The sequence below is a fragment of the Perognathus longimembris genome, chromosome 3 (assembly GCF_023159225.1).
Source record: "Perognathus longimembris pacificus isolate PPM17 chromosome 3, ASM2315922v1, whole genome shotgun sequence".
In the NCBI taxonomy this organism is placed as follows: Eukaryota; Metazoa; Chordata; class Mammalia; order Rodentia; family Heteromyidae; genus Perognathus; species Perognathus longimembris.
Genome location: NC_063163.1, coordinates 68,289,859 through 68,308,636, shown reverse-complemented (window position 1 = coordinate 68,308,636; position 18,778 = coordinate 68,289,859). Strand labels below are relative to the sequence as shown.

The window sequence follows — 18,778 nt, the reverse complement described above, 5'->3', positions numbered from 1 at the left end:
GACCAGGAGGCGAGGCTGGTGCATGGGCGGGGCCGGGGGCAGAGCATGGGCGGGGCTTGGGCGGAGCCCTGTCCTGGCCCAGCCTAGGCCTAGCTAGGCCAGAAGGGGACTGTGGGTCGGTCCCCAGCCACCAGCAGCAACCTGACAGCACAGAGCACGGGGGGGGGGGGGGGGGGGGGGACGGGGGGACAGGGGGCATGGCCGCCTGTGGCCCCTTCCTTGACCTCAGCCTGTGACCTCCACAGATCCCCACACTGGCCCAGGGTTGGTTTCTCTGTCTTTGAGTCTTTGAAGACCAATGGGACTCGAGCTGGGGGTGCCTTGCCTTGTCTCCCCTCTTCCTCTGCCAGTCCCACGGAGCCGAGGCTCTGGGGCCCAATAAGACAGAGGCTTCCAACAGGAGGATGGGGGTGGGCCTGGGGTCTGCGTCTCAGCCCCCAATGCTGTGCAGCCTCGGGAAACTGGGTGTCCCTCTCTGAGCCTTCCTGGCCATCCTCCCTTTCTCTGGGGTGTGTGTCTGTCCCTGGCTGGTGTGCCCCCTCAACCCCCTCCTTTGTCTCCTCAAAACTACGGTCACTTGTTGGGGGGGGTACACCTTCCTGAGGCTGTCCTCTCCTCTCCTCCCTCTAGTCCTCTGGAGGGCTGTAGGGGAGGGGACAGAGGCCAGCGTGCTATGTGACCCTGGGCCTCTGCGTTGCCTCTCTAGGCCTCCCATCTGAACACATGGGTGTCACAGCTCTGCCACCAACAGTCTCCTGAGGCAGGAGCTGGCACTTAGGAGGTGACAGGCGGGGTGGGGGCCCCCTCACACCCCTGGGGTGGCCTCTGAGGTCAGCGAGGACAACACACGGCCATACAGGGGCCCTTGAGCCTGGGGGAGATACCAGCTGGGGTCCCCCAGGCTGGCACCCTGCCCTGCCCTGCCCCCCCCCAGCCAGCCCCTCCGCCCTACCTGTGATCCCTCGGCTCTAGTCCCAGAGAGGAACGGTTTGCAGGGGACGCGCCGGGCGCAGAGTAGGCTGCGGGGAGAGAGACCGAGAGCCCGTTAGCATCAGCGCCTCCCCGCCCTGCAGCCTGCCAGCTCCCCGCGATCCTGGGGGGGTCCCACTGCCTTGTGAGGGGGGACAGGAAGACCCTGAGTGCCAAAGCCATGGTGAATTACTGAAGACCCTCCGGGCACCTGCCCTGTACCTCCAGGCCATGAATTATTGAGGCCAGATCATTTATTCAGCTCTGTGAAGGTCACCCAGCCAGGGGCAGGACAGCCATGGGCCTGCTAAATGCCGGGCAGGCATGGGGACTAACCCTAGTGGGGATTTTGGACAGCAATGGGATGGACCCCAGGGCCTTGTGCATGCCGGGTTTGCCCTATGAGCAGCACCTCGCCCCCACATCACACCCCGTTTGCCTGCCTACACTGTTCCTGTCCCCTAGATACACAGAAGGAGTTGGCCACACCTGTCCCACCCCCCTGTCCCTAGCTTCTCTGGCCGCCCTTCCTGAAGGGCAGATGTGGACCCATTCTGCAGCTAGGAGGACTGAGGCTCAGAGAGGGCCAGGGCCTGGCCTGAGGCCACACGGGGCTGAGCTGCTGGGGCCGCATTGAAATCCAGGGCCGGCTAAGAGGCTGAGTCCAACCTTTGTGCCCAGAAGGTGACATGCAGGGTTCAGGTAAAGCCACCAGCCTGGTGAGGAGGGGGAGGCTGGGGAGACTTGCTGGGGTGGGGTGGCGACCCCCAATGCTGGGGCATGGCGGTGGGGGTGGCGGAGACAGGGTTTAAGTCCTGTACTATACCCCAAGACTGATGCGGGGCCTGAACACTAGGAGAGACGGGGTGCCCTGGGGGCTGGGCCCTGGCTGATGGTAGCCAGGGGTTGAGAAGGCACGAGGACAGGACAGCCCGAGCCACTGTATTGGGGAGGCTGCGGTGACCCTACAAGGAGTTTCAGGGCAGCCAATGTGCTATAATCCAAGGCCAGGAAATGTCTAGAGGTGAGGGCTCCTGGGTCCAGGTGGGAGCTGTTCCCTCTAAAGATGTGGCCTAGCCCAGGTCACCCCAAACAAGCACCTGCTTGTCACCAGTTCCTTTCCCCGCAAAATGGACCTAACACCCATCATCATTTATTTTTTCCTGTTTCATTGGTCATGGGGCTTGAACTCAGGGGCCTGGGAGCTGTCCCTGAATTCTTCCTCTCAAGGCTGGCACTCTACCACTTAAGCCACAGTGCCACTTCCGGTTTCCTGATGGTTCTCATGGACTTTTCTGCCTGGGCTGGCTTTGAACCGTGGTCCTTAGATCTCAGCCTCCTGCATAGCTAGGATTACAAGTGTGAGCCACCGGTGCCCGGCTGCATCATTTATTCTTCGTTTGTACAGGAAGTGACCTGAGCTCCCCTGGGCTGGGGATGTTCATCTATGGGAGACCTGGTCTCCTGCAGGTGGGTGTGGGGGGGGGGGATGATCTTGGCCCGTCACGCTGGCCAGGGACCCCTAGGCCACCATGTGGGAGCCCACAGATGCGGCCCAGCTTCTGATGTGGGTATTCTGTGGGCTTGGTGTGGGGAGACAGTGGCGGGTCCACCCTGGGTGGTGGGAAGACAGAAACTGGACATTTCACTGGGGACAGAGACACGTGTGTGGTACAGGGGTGCTGTCCCCTCCACCCTGGCCGCTGGCTGGGTCCACAGTGGAGTTGGGGTGCCGCAGGGTGGGGGTCAGTGGGGGGGCTGAGAGCTGCCCAAGGTGGTGGAATCTGAATCCTGGGCCTGGCACAGATCACGACCCTCAGCTCCTATTTGCACCCCCAGGTGGGGACCGGCTTTCTGCTCCGCGTCCCACACGCCCCATGCTGCCTGGACGCTGCCCTGCTGCAAGCATGGGCGCCTGTGGCCCTGCCCACGCGTTTCCATGCACCATGAGCCTGGGCACTGCCAGGGTCCCTGCTGTCCCCAAGTGTCACCCACACTCATGTCCAGTGACCCACGCAGAAAAGGCCTCCAGACCCCCACGGATGAAGGTCAGAGCGTCCACTCACCGGTCCAGGCTGCTGGCTGGCCGGGTCGCAGGCCAGTGACACGAGATCTTTGAGCGGGTCCTGGGGGTTGAGGTGCGGCGGGTACCGGATGGCCGTGTGGGGGAAGTAGGTGGACGCCGCCTGTGGCAGGATGGATGTGGTGGGGAAGTGCAGAGCCGAGGACGGGTGTGGGCTCCGGGCAATCCCTGCCGGCGGGGACAGAGGGGTGGTGAGCAGGCGCCACACCCGTGCCACTTACCCCAGCCCTACACCCCGCCGTCACCCCAGGCAGGGCACCAGTCCCACGGCGTGGACCTAGGGCCTGGGCGTTCTCTCAGCTCCTTCTCCCAAGGCTGGTGTTCTACCACTTGAGCCAGGGCTCTACCCCCAGCCTTTTGCTGGTTCACTGGAGAGAAGTCTCACATGGACTTTCCTGCCCGGGCTGGCTCCAAACTGCAATCCTCAGATCTCCTGAGTAGCTGGGGTGACAGGTGAGGCCGCCGGCACCGGCCACGTTGGCTATTTTTCTCTTTTCTGGAAGGATCGCAGTATTTGCTTCAGGTCGGCCTCCACCTTCCATTCCCCTCCGCCGCCTCCTGAGCGCCAGGTGGCAGCTGTGCCCCAGCGGGCCGTGGGGCAAATCTCTACCTTTCTGCCCTGGCTGTGCCTGAACCGTGACCTCCCGCTCCTGCCTCCTGCATGGCTGGGAGTACAGGCATAACCCCTGCGTCCAGCAGCCGGTGCCTTTTGAACATGAAACACAGAGGGTGCTCTGTGTCCTTAAGCTGTTTATTGTATTTTCTTTTTTCTTAAATAAATTTTTTTTTTTTACAGTTTCATATGTTAGGCCATGGGTACATTTCTTGTACTGTTTGTTACCTGCTCCCTCATTCCCCCCTCTCCCCTCCTCTTTTCCCTCTCCCCCCATGAGTTGTTCAGTTGGCTTACACCAAATGGTTTTGCAAGTATTGCTTTTGCTCGTTTGTCTTTTTATCCTTTGTCTCTCGATTTTGATATTCCCTTTCACTTCCCTAGTTCCAATACCAGTATATACAGTATCCAGGGTACTCAGATGAGATACAGTGATAGCGTGGGCACAACCACAGGAAGGGGATACAAGAGGATCATCAACAATAGAAGCTACAGTTTCACATCGCATGTTGAAAGTTATTACAACAGTGATATAACACTCGTTTCCATAACATGGAATTCATTTAACTTTGCATCATCTTATGCGTTCGTAAGGGCATAGCTATTGGGCTTTTGTGATCCTCAGCTGTGACTATATTGTATTTTCTTGTTACTGTGGATGGACAACTTGCATGGTGCAAAACACGCCCTGCTGAAACCGTGCAAGCCTGTAGTTCTAAGCACTTTAATAAAGTCATGCAACCATTCCCTCTATCAAGTTCCAGAACATTCCATGCATCTCAGAAGCAAGCCATGTGCCCTTGTGGGAACATCACCATGGCCCTCCCATAGCCCCCTTCCCATCTCCAGACCCGCCATTCTGGACCGTTGCTCTCAGTGGAGCCCCACACCATGACCCCTCAGGTCTGCTCCCCTCACTGCGTGTGGTGGACTCAGGGTCCCTTTTAAGTTGCAGTGTGGGTCACAGCCTCGTCCTGTTCCTGGCTGTATACTATCCTAGCCTGGTGCTGGCTTTCCTTTTTCTAGGGAGTTCTATGACTCGTGGTGTTTCGCCCCTCCCCAGCTCCTGAGCACCCTCTGTTGCAGTTACCTACATCTGCCACTCTCCTGTGAAAACAGCCACAGCAATGGACAAACATGAGGCCAGGGATATGTGTCAATAAAACTTTATTGACAAAAACAGGGAGCCCAGGGCCCCAACTGGCCAATCTATGAATGAACCCATTGGGCTGTTTGGCCGTGTGCCTGCGACTGTTACCCTGACAGAGTCCTCGCCTCAGGGAACCCTAGCCAAACCTGGAGACACGGGGATGCTTGGTGGCTGGCTCCTGACCATGCCAGCGATGTGACCTCTTGCCTCTGAGACTTGTTCTTATAAAGACAGGGAAACTGAGGCCCAAATAGACCAGTCACAGAGCTGAGACCATGCCATGGGCTCTTTCTCCACCCCCGCCCCCAGCCAGAGGACTGCCAGTCAAGAGGACTTGTGGTGAGATATGTAGAGGGACTTCCTGGGCCGGGTGGCACTCACCGCTGTGGACGGCGATGACGGGCCGATGGTGCTGGGTGAAGCTGGAGAGGCGCGGGGAGTCCTGGGGGGACGGGCTGTGGAAGGGCGACTTGTCCATTTCTGTCTTCTTTACTGGGGACGAGATGCCTGTGGGGGAGGATGGTTAGGTGGTCACCCCAGGATCCCGGGCTTCCCTTGGCACCCCGCCCCTCCCCATCCCAGCACAGGGTCACAGAGACGCAGCAGGGAGAAGGGGACTCCCCCAGTCAGGCTGTGGTCCTCCAGTGTGGGAACCGAGTGACCAGAGTCCCTGGGCTCCAGGGACAGCCCGGGCATTGGCTGAGGCTCTTTGCTCCCTGCTGATGGAGGAACTGGGCTCGGCTGGGTGCCCTGAGGTCCCCACATGGGGGAAGCAGGCAAAGCCTGGAATCTGGGTCCTGGGCAATTTTGGGAACGTCTGAGGGGCTTCCCAAGGCCTGCGCTGCAAGGACACGATGGGCTTCCGTGGCCCACCTGTCTTGTGCACACATGGGGACCAAGCCTTGGGAGCAGGGCTGACAACAGAGCTAGGCCCCCAGGGATGGGCACGTGTGACCCCAGACCCAGCTAAGGGCAGCACCTGTCCCCCCTGCTCCCACAGCACTGTCTGGATGCCGCCCCCCCCCACCCCCCGCCGACTCTGGGAGGACAGCAATTTTAGAAATGAGTGTGAAGCCGGCACCTGTGGCTCACGCCAGTCATCCCAGCTACTCAGGAGGCTGAGATCTGAGGATCCCAGTTCAAAGCCAACCCAGGCAAGAAAGTCCATGAGACTCTTATCTCCAAGGAACCAGCAAAAAGCTGGGAGTGGAGCTGTGGCTCAAGTGGTAGAGCACCAGCCTTGAGCATTGAAAAAAAAGAAAGCAAGCTCAGGGCTTGTGCTTAGGCCCTGAGTTCAAGCCCCAGTGCTAGCCCAATAAAAAGTGAACATGGGTCAATTGTTCCCTGGGGGTGACCTGGGCTCTTCAGGGGCCTGAGGTGCTTCCACCCTGGGCCACAGGGGAACAGAGATAAAGACCCCGAATGGCCCCTCGTGGCCCTGGCCTTGCCCACCTCCTGCCCCAGCCCCCACGCCTGGCTGCCACTGTTGGAAGTCCAGGCCTGTGGGGAAGTCTGAAGCCTGAGGCCTGCAGAGAAGCCTAAGGCCTGTGGGGAGGCTTGAGGCTTAAAGCTTGAGGAGAGGAGAGGCCTGCAGTAAAGAAGCTTGCTCCTCTGGAGGTTTGGAGGCTGAGGTGATTGTGGAGGTTCGGAGTTCAGGTCAGGACAGGTCTCAGGTCTGGGTTCTGGAGAGCTGGCCCAGGACAAGGTAGTCACAGGCCAGTGTTTCAAGGTGGAGGGCTGCCCTGGTTCCAGGTTTTAGGTTATAAATAAAATCCCCTCCCACCTTAAGTTGTACCTCAATGGATTATTCTTGCTCTCGGAATATAACACTACCTGCTCTGGTCACAATCCTCCTGTCCCTGTCTACCTGCCCGTCTGTCAGCAAATGGGGGGTGGGACCCAGCAGGTGAGACAAGGCCTGGGGTGGCCCTATCCCCACCCAGCTCTGTCTGCACGAGTGGGGGGCCGCTAGGGGACTGGGGACGTGAACACATGGCTCAGCCAAGCACAGGCCAGAGGCCATGAGACCTGCATTTCCCCTACCCCAGCTGAACCTCCATGACTGCCCCCCCCCCGACTCCGCAAGCTCCTTCTGAGGGGTCACAGGCCGGGCCCAGTGCTGAGGGGACCCCACCGCCCTGCTGCAGAACATGGAGGGGACAAAACCTCCGTGCTCTGGGCAGGTGTGGGGGAATTGAACCCGAATGCCCCACATGCATGCCCCCAAACCCCAGCCAGTGCCTGGCTTGGGCACCGTGCCAGCAGGACCCTGTCTGCGCCTGCATGCCCCCCGTGGGCCCCCTCCACACACCTAGGCCCCTCTTATATCCAGTGTGACCCCTTTAATGGGCACTGTGCCCCCATGCCTAGTCCCCCGCTGGGCGCACAGGACAGGCCACCTCGCCTAGGCCCAGGAGCTCCCCAGACCTGGTATGGGTCCCCAAACATGGCACAGGGCCCCCCCAAATGCAGCCCCAGGGTGGCCCCCTCCCCTCTCCACTCCCACTTTCCTGTTTAGACACCCGCCCCCCTCCACTCGCTGCTCATGAAGGCCCTTGGGTTCATCTTATGAACCTCCTCCTCCAGGTGCTCAGAGGGGCCCCCGTCCCCCCACAGTTACCCACACTGGGGGGGTCTCTGCCACCTCCCTCCTTACCCCACCCTACCCCAGGCTGCAGACTCCATATTACCACACAACAAACTAACAGAAAACTCTCAAAACATGAGGATGTGCCCACATTCGCTTCTCTTTGGTTGGCTGGAATGCAAACTCGATGGCTGGAGTTCCAGCAGTTATCTTGTCCCCAAAAGGCCCCAGTCTTTTACCCTATGTCTGCCCTGGGATGCTAATGGCTGACAATGTCTCTTACAGGCAGGCCAGTGTACTGACCACAGGGCCCTGAACTGAGTGGAGCTGACACGGAGTTTTCAGTTGTGACCCATAAAGGAGAAAGAACGTGGCAGAGACAAACGCTCCCTGAGTGGTTGGGGCAGAGGGGGTGATGCTCTGGAGGCCCACACCTTGGACAATGGCACATGGAGCCTGATATACCGGCTAGGTACATTGGAGACAGGAACAAAAATAAACTCTCTGCTTTCCTGGCACTTCCTATGTGTCAGGTGGTTGCTTTAGGAAACCTCCTTCTTGTCACCCTGAACCTGGAGTAAACAGTTGCTCAGAGACACCAAATCTGGCCAGGGCTACACAAGCACACACAGCTATGCAGCAGCCAAGCTGAGATTTGAACCCAGATCTTTCCAATGCTCGAGCTACTGAGCTCTCTCTCCTTTGCTTTCCTATTGTCTTTTTAGTACTAGAATTAAACCAGGGCCTCATGGGTTTTGCTTTTGGTAGGTTGTGTTTCGGGGGGCCTCAGTACTCGGGTTTGAACTAGGGGCTTCATACTTTCCTGACTTACATGCTTGGGTGGAGCTCTATCCCGAGAGCCAAGCTTCCATCTGAGCTTTTACTGGTTCATTGGAGATAAGAGTCTCACAGATTTTTTCTCCTGCCTGGGCTGGCTTTGAATTGCAATCCTCACATCTCAGCCTCCTGAGTAGTTGAGATGATAGACGTGAGCTACCAGCAGCGCCCAGCTGTATTTTGTTTTAAGAAAGGTCCTTATTACCTCTCTTTGCCAAGACATATCTGGGAATCATGATCCTCTTCCTGCCACTTCCTAAGCGGCTGGGATTACAGGCATGTGCATCGTGTCTGCATAACATCTGCTGTTTTTGGTTGTCCTCCTCCAGTACTGGAGTTGAACTCAGGGCCTCGTACTTGCCTAGGTAGGCACTCTACCACTCAACCCATGCCTCCTACCACTCGCTCCCTGTCCCAGCCCTTTCCATTTTAGTTATCTTTGCGCTAGGACCTCAAATGGATGCCCAGGCGAGCCTGGAGTGCGATCTTATTTATGCTGCCCATACAGCTGGGATTATGGACATTCCCTTCCATGCCTGGCTTGGCTGGTCTTGAGCCATCTGTTACCAAGCCCAGCTCGAATCTGCTCTCTTTTCCTTCCCGAAAATCCTATAGGTGCAGCCAGAGCTTTCTAAAAAGCAGACCACGTTAGTACAGGAAGGAGAGAAGAGGAAAACAAACAGATCCCCACGGAGATGAGCCCTGTGCCCATCTCACGGCCAAAATAGGTTGATTCCACAAGCCCTCCACAATCCTTTGAGGAGGTACTGTAGGTTATGTTTGAGCACCCCCGGTTTTGAGATGGAAAAACTGAGGTGCAGGGGGTAGAACTCTAGCTGCCAAAGCTGGGCTCTGCCCCCTGAGTGAGAGGGTTGAGAGAATCTCTTTGGCAAATGGGGTGCACAGAGCTAGGCTTCAAGAATTGTGGGGTCCCTCCTTAGCCTGATGCAAGAAGGGAAGTGTTGAAAAAAAAAATCCTAGGGAGAGATGCGAAGTGAACCAAGAGGGAGGAAGCACAGGCACCCCACAGAAGACGGACCCGCAAAAGAGACACCCGAAGTCCTCCCAGTGGGCAAGAGGACAAGTAGGGTCCTTACAGACAGGCGAGTCCACAGAAGATCCCAGGAAGAAGCGCCCTGATCATCAGAACCAGAGTTAGCCCTGCAGCTCAGGAACTCCAAAGACCCGGGATTTTAATGCCAGCCCCATCCGTCCCCCAACGCAGCACTAAACAGAACCAAAGTACTGCGGGACACGTGAGTTCGGGCTATACTTCCAAAAGCACGCAGCCAGCGCGACTACAACTCCCAAGAGGCAATGCGGCCGAAGTCTCACTTTCTGCTCTTTGGCAAACACACAGGGCCTGCTGGGACACGTAGTTCCGGCCACAGCAATTCCTTTCCCTTCTCCCGTCCCCACCCCACCCCCCACCGGAAGGCGGACTCTGTCTCCGCCTCCAGGCTTACCTCCTTCCATGTCCTCCGTCCAGTTGCGGCTACTACTCGTGGGGGAGCTGGGCGAGGTGTAGTAGTCGCCGCCAGGGCTCGTGTCCACATCCTCCTCCATCGAGCCCGACTTGTGCCGCTTGCTCCTACAGGGGCAAAAAGAGAAAGGGGAGGGCCGGTTACCATGGAGACATGGGGTTGGGGAAATGGCCTTCGCTGGCTTCCGATTTGGAAGGGGCGGAGGCGAAGTTGTATCGCGAGATTACATGGGCGCTGCATAAATTCCGACTGTTCACGTGGATACTAATGAAGATGAGTGAGGGGGGGCGGGGGGAGGGGAAGTAGGGGAGTAGGAGGGAGGTGGAGGCGGCACCCAGGTCCTGCTGCGAGCCTTCCGGGAGGAGACTGGAAGTCACCTTACTCCTGATTTACAGATGGGGAAATCGAGGGCAGAATGCTAGGTCACTGTCACTCATCATATCCTAGCAAGAACATATGTCTAAGCCTGGTGCTGGTGGCTCACACCTGTCATCCTAGCTACTCTGGAGGCTGAGATGAGGATTGCGGTTCAAAGCCAGCCAGGGCTGGAAAATCCGTGAGACTCTTAAGATGTCCAGCTAACCACCAGAAAACTGGAATTGGCGCTGTGGCTCCAGTGGCAGAGCGTCAGCCTTGAGCTGAAGAGCCCAGGGACAGCGCCCAGGCCCAGAGTGCAGGCCCCACGAACCTATGTCTATGTCTTCACAGGGCCCAAGGGCTGGGCAAAGGGGACTCTAAAGAGCTGTAGGTAGAGGCACTCAAGGTTGAGTTTTGTAGGATGAGTAGGAGTTTTCCATACTAGGTAAGTCTGTATCCCAGGAAGAAGAACGAGCCTGCCGGAACTACCAGGGGATATGTTGGCCAGTAGGGTGGTGATGTATACCTGCAGGACAGGGCCTAGGCACATACCCACTGGAGGACGTGCTGGGTAGCGTCCTTCTCATTCCGGTGCTGGCTGGATTCAGGTCGTAGGCCAGGTGCCCCTGCAGCTCTCCCAGAGAGAAGTTGGGTCCTGTACCAGTCACCACAGGTGCTGCGCAGAGCAATGGAGCGGAGAGTGAGGGCGCTGGTCCAGAGAGGCTGTTACCCCTAAAAGGGTGGGGTCAGCATCCTGGGGTAGTGTGGGGGTGGGGACAGGGGGGCTTCACAAATGGGCTGATAAAGACTCAGACAGTTGGCTGTTGTTTGGACACACTGGGGTTCAAGCTCAAGGCCCCACACTTGCTGGCAGGTACTCTCCCGCTTCAGTCCTTTGTGCTTTCCTGGTTTTTCAGGTAAGATCTTCCATGCATGCCTGGGGAGCCTTAACCGCCACCCTCCTAGTTGTACTTCCTGCAGAACTGAGGCAGCAGGCGTGTGCTACAGAACCCAGGTTCTTTTTCTAATTTATTGTAGTACCCAGATTTTGAGTGGCTGAAGAGCAGGGTTCTCATACACTCTGCCTAGCCTGACCGGCTTTGAATCTTTTTTTTTTTTTTGGCCAGTCCTGGGCCTTGGACTCAGGGCCTGAGCACTCATTGTCCCTGGCTTCTTTTTGCTCAAGGCTAGCACTCTACCACTTGATCCACAGCACCACTTCTGGCCATTTTCTATATATGTGGTGCTGGGGAATTGAACCCAGGGATTTATGTATATGAGGCAAGCACTCTTGCCACTAGGCCATATTCCCAGCCCCCGGCTTTGAATCTTGATCCTCCTGATCTCAGATTCCTAACTAGCTGGGATCACAGGTTAGAGCTACTGCTTGGTGCACATGTGCGTGCTGGTGGCTGGGCTTGAACTCAGGGCCTGGGTGCTGAGCTTTTGTGCTCAAGGCTTGAGCCACAGCTCCACTTCCAGCTATTTTGGTGGTTCATTGGAGGTAAAAGTCTTATGTACTTTCCTGCCTGGGCTGGCTTTGAACTGGGATCCTCAGATCTCAGCCTCCTGATTAGCTGGGATTCCAGGTGTGAGCCACCAGCACCCCAGTATGATTGATTCCTTAGTTCTTAGTCTGACTCAAATCTGAATTCTATGGGTCAGAAAACCAAGACCCTTGGGAGAGGCCAAGGCTGCACTGTGAGGCAGAGGCAGCGCCACAGCTGAGCACAGGCTCTGGATACGTGGACAGGAAGTTGCTGCTAAGGCAGGGCAGTGCTCAGGTCTGCCATGTGAAGCAGGGTGAGACGAGGGGCCGGGAGCACAGGCCTCAGAGGACCCAGCATGTGGCTCCCGTTTCCTGGGGAGGTGCCATGTTGCCCTGCCCCTGGGAGACCAGGAAGGGCCTGTGTGCCTTCCAGGCCACTCTGTGTGAGAAGGATGTGAGGGGGTACTGGGGGGGGGTCCCCGGCCCAGTGGGTCACTCACTGCGGGACACTTGGATGAGCTCCGTGACGCTGAACACGCCAGAGGTGACAAAGCTCTCCTGGAATTCTGTTGTGTCTGAAACAAGGACAGAGAGGGGGTCAGCAGTGGCCTGGGGGTGGGGGTCTCATGTGTCCCCTGACCTACACAGCTGTTTGTCCACCCCCCCTCCCCAGTGCTGCACACAGACCACCCCTCTCTGAGCTTCTCTGGGGAACAAACCGCGCTGTCCCCACGGGGAGAACGGTGCTACCCAGGGGGACTCTGACTCCTGTGGTTTGTGTCCCCCACAGGGACCCCCAGATGTCTGCCTGCCCTCCAGCCCAGGCTCTATGGGGGTCTCTGTCTGTCTGTCCTGGGGTCCACACTGGAGCCTGGGGTCCGGCAGGGGCTGGAGGGGAGGCGCCATGGACAGCGAGTCTCAGGGCCTGTTTCACAGATGTGGAAGCTGAGGCTGGTGCCAGGAGAGGGCCTCCCACCTCGCGGCCAGGCCTGCTGTGCCCGGGCCTGGCTGGAGGCCCCGGGCACGGCTCTGGGTTGAGCCGGACACCGGTGGGAGCAGCTAGCCACAGGGGACCTGCCACCCAGTGAGTGACAGCCATCAGGCCACCTCAGGAAGAGCACGCATGCCACAGTACAGCCCACCCTGGTGGCCACGGAGGGATGGGTGGACACGCCACATGGCCATCCACTCTTGGAATATTACTCAGCCAAGAACAGGATGAGGCTGAGGAGGCTCCACAGTGTCAGTCCATTGGTAGGAAACCTCCAGAATGGGTGGATCCAGAGCCAGGGGCCAGGGAGAGGACAGGGGGCCAGCTCAGGGGGCCAGCGCTTCCTGTGGGGTGCTGGGATGCCCCAGAAGTAGATGGAGATGGCGGCTGCGCAGCACTGTGAGTGGACTCCATGCCATGAGATTGGACATGTAAACACTTCTGACGAGCTGTGCTTTAGGCGGTGTACATTTTACCTAAGTATTTAAAATTGAAAATCCCACTGACTGTAAAGTGAGGTGTGCCTCAGACTGGCGAGGACAGCAAGGGGGGCGGGTGGCAGGGTTCCCCTAGTTAAATGACACTTTCTGGAGACACCAGTCAGAAGAGGAAGACATCAGTTTAAATCTTGCCAAGTGCCAAAAACAAAACAAAAGAGCTAAGGTCCGGCAGCCCCACTTCCTAGGCCAGGCAGCTTTTGGCAAAGATGATTTGACCTACACAGCCTGTGCAGAGGCCCTGGGGTTGGAACAAGGGTGGAGTAGAAGGCACTGGGGAGTGGGGCTGGCAGGTGGCACTCTCCTGAGGTGGTATGGGGACAGTCCCTCTCCTGGCCCCCAGGGGGCAGCATTGGCCGCAGGGTCCCTGGCTGTCCGCACCAGAGCCCTGGCGCGGGTGGGGACCGTCTGCCTCCTGGGTGACATGCAGGGGTTGAGCAACCGTCCCTCCTGACCCGGTGCTGGGAGGCTTGGGGCCATGACATCTGGGGAGGGCTGGGCGGCGGCCCCAAGTGTGTGTGTGTGGGGGAAGTGGCCACGGCCGCTTCCTGCTGACCCAGCTGGCCTGTGGCTGTCAGCCCCCCCCCCCCAAGCCGGGATTTCCTGTTTGTGCAGCCGCAGCCCAGCTCCGTCGGGGGGGGGGGGGGGGAAACTCCCTGGTGAGGCGGAGGGAGGGGGGATGTCAGGCTCCAAAGGCAGACGCCCTGGGTCCCCCCACGGCCAGCCCAGGCGTGCGCCCCTGCGCCCAGCCTCCCTCCAGCATCTGCCTCCCGGGGAGGCGCCTGGAAATGGTGGGAGGACTCGGGTCCCAGATGCCGGACAAGGGGAGATAAGGCTGGAGCCGGGGAGGCGTGGCCTGTGAGCCTTCTGGAACCATCTGTGTCCCCCTGCATGCCTGTGCTGTCCCTCCAATGTGTGGGGACCCCCTCCACCTCTCTCCCTTCCTTCTTTCCCTCCCTCTCTCCTTCCTCCTCTCCCTGTCATTTCTCTTTTCCTCTCTACTTGGTCCACCCCTTCTGCTTTCTTTCCACAAATATTTACCGAGCACCTACTGTGTACCACCGGGCTGCAGGGCTGCAGGCAGATGGAACCTCTGCCCCTTGGGACAGCATTCTTTTGGGGGAGATAAACAGACACCCACGTAATCACTAAGTAAATACCTATGCAATCACAAGCTTCCTTGGGGAGGAAATAAAACACAGGGCCTGTGGCCAAGGGTGGCGAGCGTGGGGGCTGCCCGGGGGCTGGGTAAGACCTCTCTGGGAAGGGGCCTTAGAGGTGAGGTCTAGGGAGGTCTGGATGGGAAGACGGCAGGCAGGTAGCTGTCCAGACAGCAGGATCGGCCTGTGCAAAGGCCCTGGGGTAGAGGACGGGGCCTGAAGTGTTGGAGGCACAGTAAGGAGGCCCATGGGCTACAGCAGAGGGAACCGAGGGGCAGAGAAGGAGGTGGAGTATGGGAGGGCTGTGCGCAGAGGAGAGAGGGACGGGGCTTGGCGTGGGGTATCCTCGGGAGCTGCTGCAAGGAGGACAGACTCAGGGTGAGACTCCGGATGTCACTAGCCAGGGCCTGGAACTTCTTAGGCCTCAGTTGACCCACCTATAAAATGGAAGGGCAGCCCTTACCCTGCCCTGAGGAATGAGCATGTGGGGGTGTGGGGCGGGCTGGCACCCCACATCCCAGACCACCCAGCCCCGCAGACTCACCCAGGGTGATAGGTTTGCTGTCCTCCTGGTCTGAGCTCAGCCCTGTGCGGGGGCTGCTGCTCTGCTCCGAGTCTGCAGAGACAAGACAAGAGGGGAGGGTGGATGAGGGTGCAGGCCTGCGTCCTGCTGGGGAAGGGGTATCCCTCCACCCCACCATAGCTGCCCAGATCCCGCCCTCCGCACGGTCCTTTTGTGGGGTTCAGATCCCAGCTGTGCCACTTTCACTCTGTGTGTCCCCAGGCAAGTCATTTGCGCTCCCCGAGCCTCATCTGTGAAATTTGTGTTTGAACCCAGCCCCTCCCCCATACCCTTCTCATTGCACACATGGGGAAACTGAGGGCAGGAGAGATGAGGCCCTGAGACTCTCTAGTCCCCTGGGTGGGTCCCCTTCCGTCTCCTCTGCTTGCAGACGTCCCCCCCCCCCCTCCGGCTCGGGGCTTCCTCTGCCCACGCTCCCCCACCCCCATTTTATCTAAAAATAATCAGGCTTCTTGGCAGCCGAGAGCCGCGCAGCCGGCAGACGCTGAGGTCAGCGATATTGGCTTCTGCAGCGGGGACCGAAAGCGCATGCGCCACTGTGGCCACTGCCTGGGGGCGGGGCAGGCGCAGGCCACGCCCCCCGGGTCAAAGGCCCAGTGCGGGGGAGGGAGACGTGGCAGGGAAGGGAGGTTCACCAATTGGCTGGAGGGCACTTCACTCAGCTACCAATTGCCTCAGTTTCTACTCCTACTGGGTCCCCGGCCTGCTGTGAGGCCTCTGAGAGCCACGCATGCGGACTCATGGTCCCCCATTGCTTTCTTCTCATTGTTCTCGGCCGTGGGCTTGAACTCGGGGCCTTGCTCGGACCCTGAGCAATTTGTGCTCAAGGCTGAGCCACAGCACCACTTCCTGCTTCTTCTGTGGTTATTTGGCAATCAGAACCTCAGGACTCTCCTGCCCTGGCTGGCCTCGAACCAGGGTCCCCCCCCCCCCACACACACACGGCTTGGCCTCCCGGAGAAGCTGGGATGACAGGCCTGAGCCACGGCCAGGCCTAGTTAGTGTTTGTGTGACTCCCTGGCTCGACTTCCCGGGCTGGGCAGCGGCAGCGGCAGCGGCAGCGGGACAGCCCTGCTTGTTCAGCCTCAGGCTGGGCACCCATGGCTTGGTTGGGAAAGGCCCAGGCCGGGCAGCCGGCCGCCGGGCTCCGGGCCTCGGCACGCGATCCTCTGACACAACGGCGTCCACGCCCGGCGGGCGCGGAGCCCGGCTGGCACAGGCTCGTCCAGCCTGGGGACGCGGGAGCTAGGCTCCTAACGTGTTCTCGCCTACTTTTGTCTCGTTTTTTTCCTTTTCTGTTGTGGTGGGATTTGAACTCCGGGCACTGAACCGCAGAGCCACGCCCCCCCGCTCAAGCCACGCCCATAACGCGCCGGTCACGCCCACCAGCTGGTCCAGGCTGCAAGGCCGCGACCTCCAGGCTGAACCGGGATGCGCAGGCCACGCCCACCGGCCCAGACCCCGCTGGAGCCCCGCCCCACCCGCTGCTGCCACTTTGTACCCGTAGGGCGGCCAACTCCTCTGCTACTTTTTATTCTTTTTTTTTTTTTTTTTACATTTTTACTTGTTTGTATCCGTACCTGTCCTGAGACCTTAAGTCAGGGCCTGGACGCTGTCCCTGAGCTTAAGCGCGCCAAGCTGGCGCTCTACTACTTGAGCCACAGCTCCACTTCCAACTTTTTGGGGGGTAATTAGAAGTAAGAATGTAATGGACTGTTTTTCTGGGCTGGCTGGCTTTGACCCACGACCCTCAGATCTCAGCCTCCACAGTAGCCTAGACGGCAGACGTGAGCCACCAGCTCCAGCCTTGGCAGCACTGGAGTTTGAACTCAGGGCCTCACGGTTTGCTATCCTGGGCCCTCCAGCATGGGGCCATGCGATTCCACGCGAGCCACGCCCCGTCACACTTAAGCCACGCCCTCCCCTCTTAGCCACGTCCCCAGCACCCCATTGCTACTTTGAAGTCCTGGCCCTCAAACCTGGGCTGTTAATTTGTATCTGCTGAGAACAAGGAGCCGCCACCCCGAGAATGGCGGTGGCCCAGGCCTGTGATTCCCTCCCCAGGAGGTCAAGGCAGGCGGAGCAGAAGTTCAAGGCCACTCCGGGCTACACAGTGAGACTGTCTCCACAAACAGCAGACATTCACAATGACTCTCGGGCCTGTCTGATGCCTACTCCCTAAGAATGAGACCGGCCTCGGTTTCCCTATGTGTAAGTCAGGAGAGTAAGAAATTCACCAGCCATATGAGGTAGGTTTGGGAAGTTTTTAAAAAACAATCTTGTAGGCTGAGGCGGCGGGGGTGTGCCTCCCAGATATGTGAGGAGAGGTATGGTGGTGCATGCCTGGAACCCAGGAATCAGGAGGCAGAGGCAGGAGGATCTCAAGTTCAAGGCCAGTCTGGCATACAGAAGGAGACATTGTCTCACAGACAAAAGAGAAAAACCTAAGGGCTGAGGTGTGTCTGTGGTGGCAGAGCGTCCGCCTGGCGTGCCCGTGGCCCTGGGTTCCATCCTCAGTACTAAAAACAAGAAGAAAAAAAAAGCCCAGCCCTGGTGGCTATTGCCACCCAGCTGCTCAGGAGGCTGAGGTCTAAGGATCATGGTTCGAAGCCAGCCCAGGAAAAGTTCTATAAGATTCTTATCTCCAATGAACCATCAAAAAGCTAGAAGTAGAGCTGTGGCTCAAGTGGTAGAGTAAAAAAGCTAAGAGACAGAGCCCAGGCCCCGAGTTCAAGCCCAGCGCTGGCAACAAAAACAAAACAACAACAAGAAAAAGATACACGAAAATCAATTTGAATTTTACACAGTGCCAATCATAGTTTGCATGCCTCAAACATATTGTGTTTCTGCATTGAACCTGTATAGCTCAAAATGTATTTTATTTATTTATTTAACTATAGGAATGAACCTGAAATTCTCAGTCCCCCTACTTCAGCCTCCCAAAGGCCAGGACTACAGGAAGGAGCCACGATGTTTGGCTCCATATACTATCCTGTTGATAACATTTTGCCACTCTGGGCGGGGGGGGGGGGGGGAGTAAACACTGTTCCCTTATGGCTCCCTCAGGGTCAAAGCCTAGGTCCTCCCTGAAGCCCACAGGCCCTGCACAACCCACTTTATCCCCTCTCTGCCTCTTCTTACACCCCCATATCTCTCTCTCTCTCTCTCCCTCTCTCTCCCTCCCTCCCTCCCTCTCTCCTGCTGCTCCTTCTACTGCAGCTACCCTGGGACTTTTTGTTGTTCTTCCAATATGTCAGGCTCTGTCCTGCCCCAGGACCTTTGCCTCTGCCTGCCCAGAGAGACTCATAGGAGCTTATAAGCACTGCACATGAAACAGGGATAACCATGCACATGCTACTATAAGTGAGAACCCCATGGGGGGGGGGCAGACCTTCCCCTTGGTGAAGGACCCATGGTCCATACAGTGTCCACGTGCATCTGGGAACATCAGCTCCCCCCACCCCCCACCCCCTGCCTTGCTCAAACAAACACATGACCTCAGGCTACAATCGCCATGGGAGCTGGGCAGGCAGACAGCTCTGTACAAAGTGTTCTTTCCTGTCTGTGGCCTGGAGCCCAAATTTGGTCCCAGCTCGGGATAACGGCGTCACCACCACGGTGGCCATGGGCCCGCCCTTCATCCTGGCTAGGCCCTTGGGCTCTGTGCTAGGACTCATTGCCCAGCACCTAACAGGTGTCTGCTTGGTTTGGGGCACAAAACAAAACACACACACACAACAAAAACCCTTCAGATCTGACACATGGCTAGGCAGGTGCTCAGCTGTGCCCCCAGCCCCTCTTTTGGTGTTCATCATTTGTGAGATCGGGTGTTGGGGTGGTCGGCCAGGTGGGCCTGGCCTGCAGCCTTCCTCCTTAGCCTGGTGACTGTGAGCACCGGCTGGACACCACGTGCATGCACAGTCTGCATTTATTGTCCACCACAGCCATCCGGACAGTGCTGGTGGTGGAGTGGCTGCC

General features: G+C 58.2%; 1 protein-coding gene across 3 annotated transcripts in view; it reads right to left on the bottom strand.

Moving 5' to 3' along the window:
* The window catches only part of Nfic (nuclear factor I C), a 55,410-nt gene that overhangs the window by 7,103 nt on the left and 29,529 nt on the right, over positions 1 to 18,778 (bottom strand). For 2 of the 3 annotated variants that reach the window (XM_048342048.1, XM_048342047.1), the window contains exons 3-9: positions 14,762 to 14,833; positions 12,070 to 12,144; positions 10,633 to 10,756; positions 9,706 to 9,830; positions 5,197 to 5,322; positions 3,036 to 3,220; positions 953 to 1,019 (exon numbers count right to left, since the gene is read on the bottom strand). In XM_048342048.1, the coding sequence (XP_048198005.1) occupies positions 969 to 1,019; positions 3,036 to 3,220; positions 5,197 to 5,322; positions 9,706 to 9,830; positions 10,633 to 10,756; positions 12,070 to 12,144; positions 14,762 to 14,833 (758 nt within the window). In that variant the 3' untranslated portion in view covers positions 953 to 968. The remainder of the gene's footprint in view (positions 1 to 952; positions 1,020 to 3,035; positions 3,221 to 5,196; positions 5,323 to 9,705; positions 9,831 to 10,632; positions 10,757 to 12,069; positions 12,145 to 14,761; positions 14,834 to 18,778) is intronic. The other variant, XM_048342050.1, reaches the window with a different exon arrangement.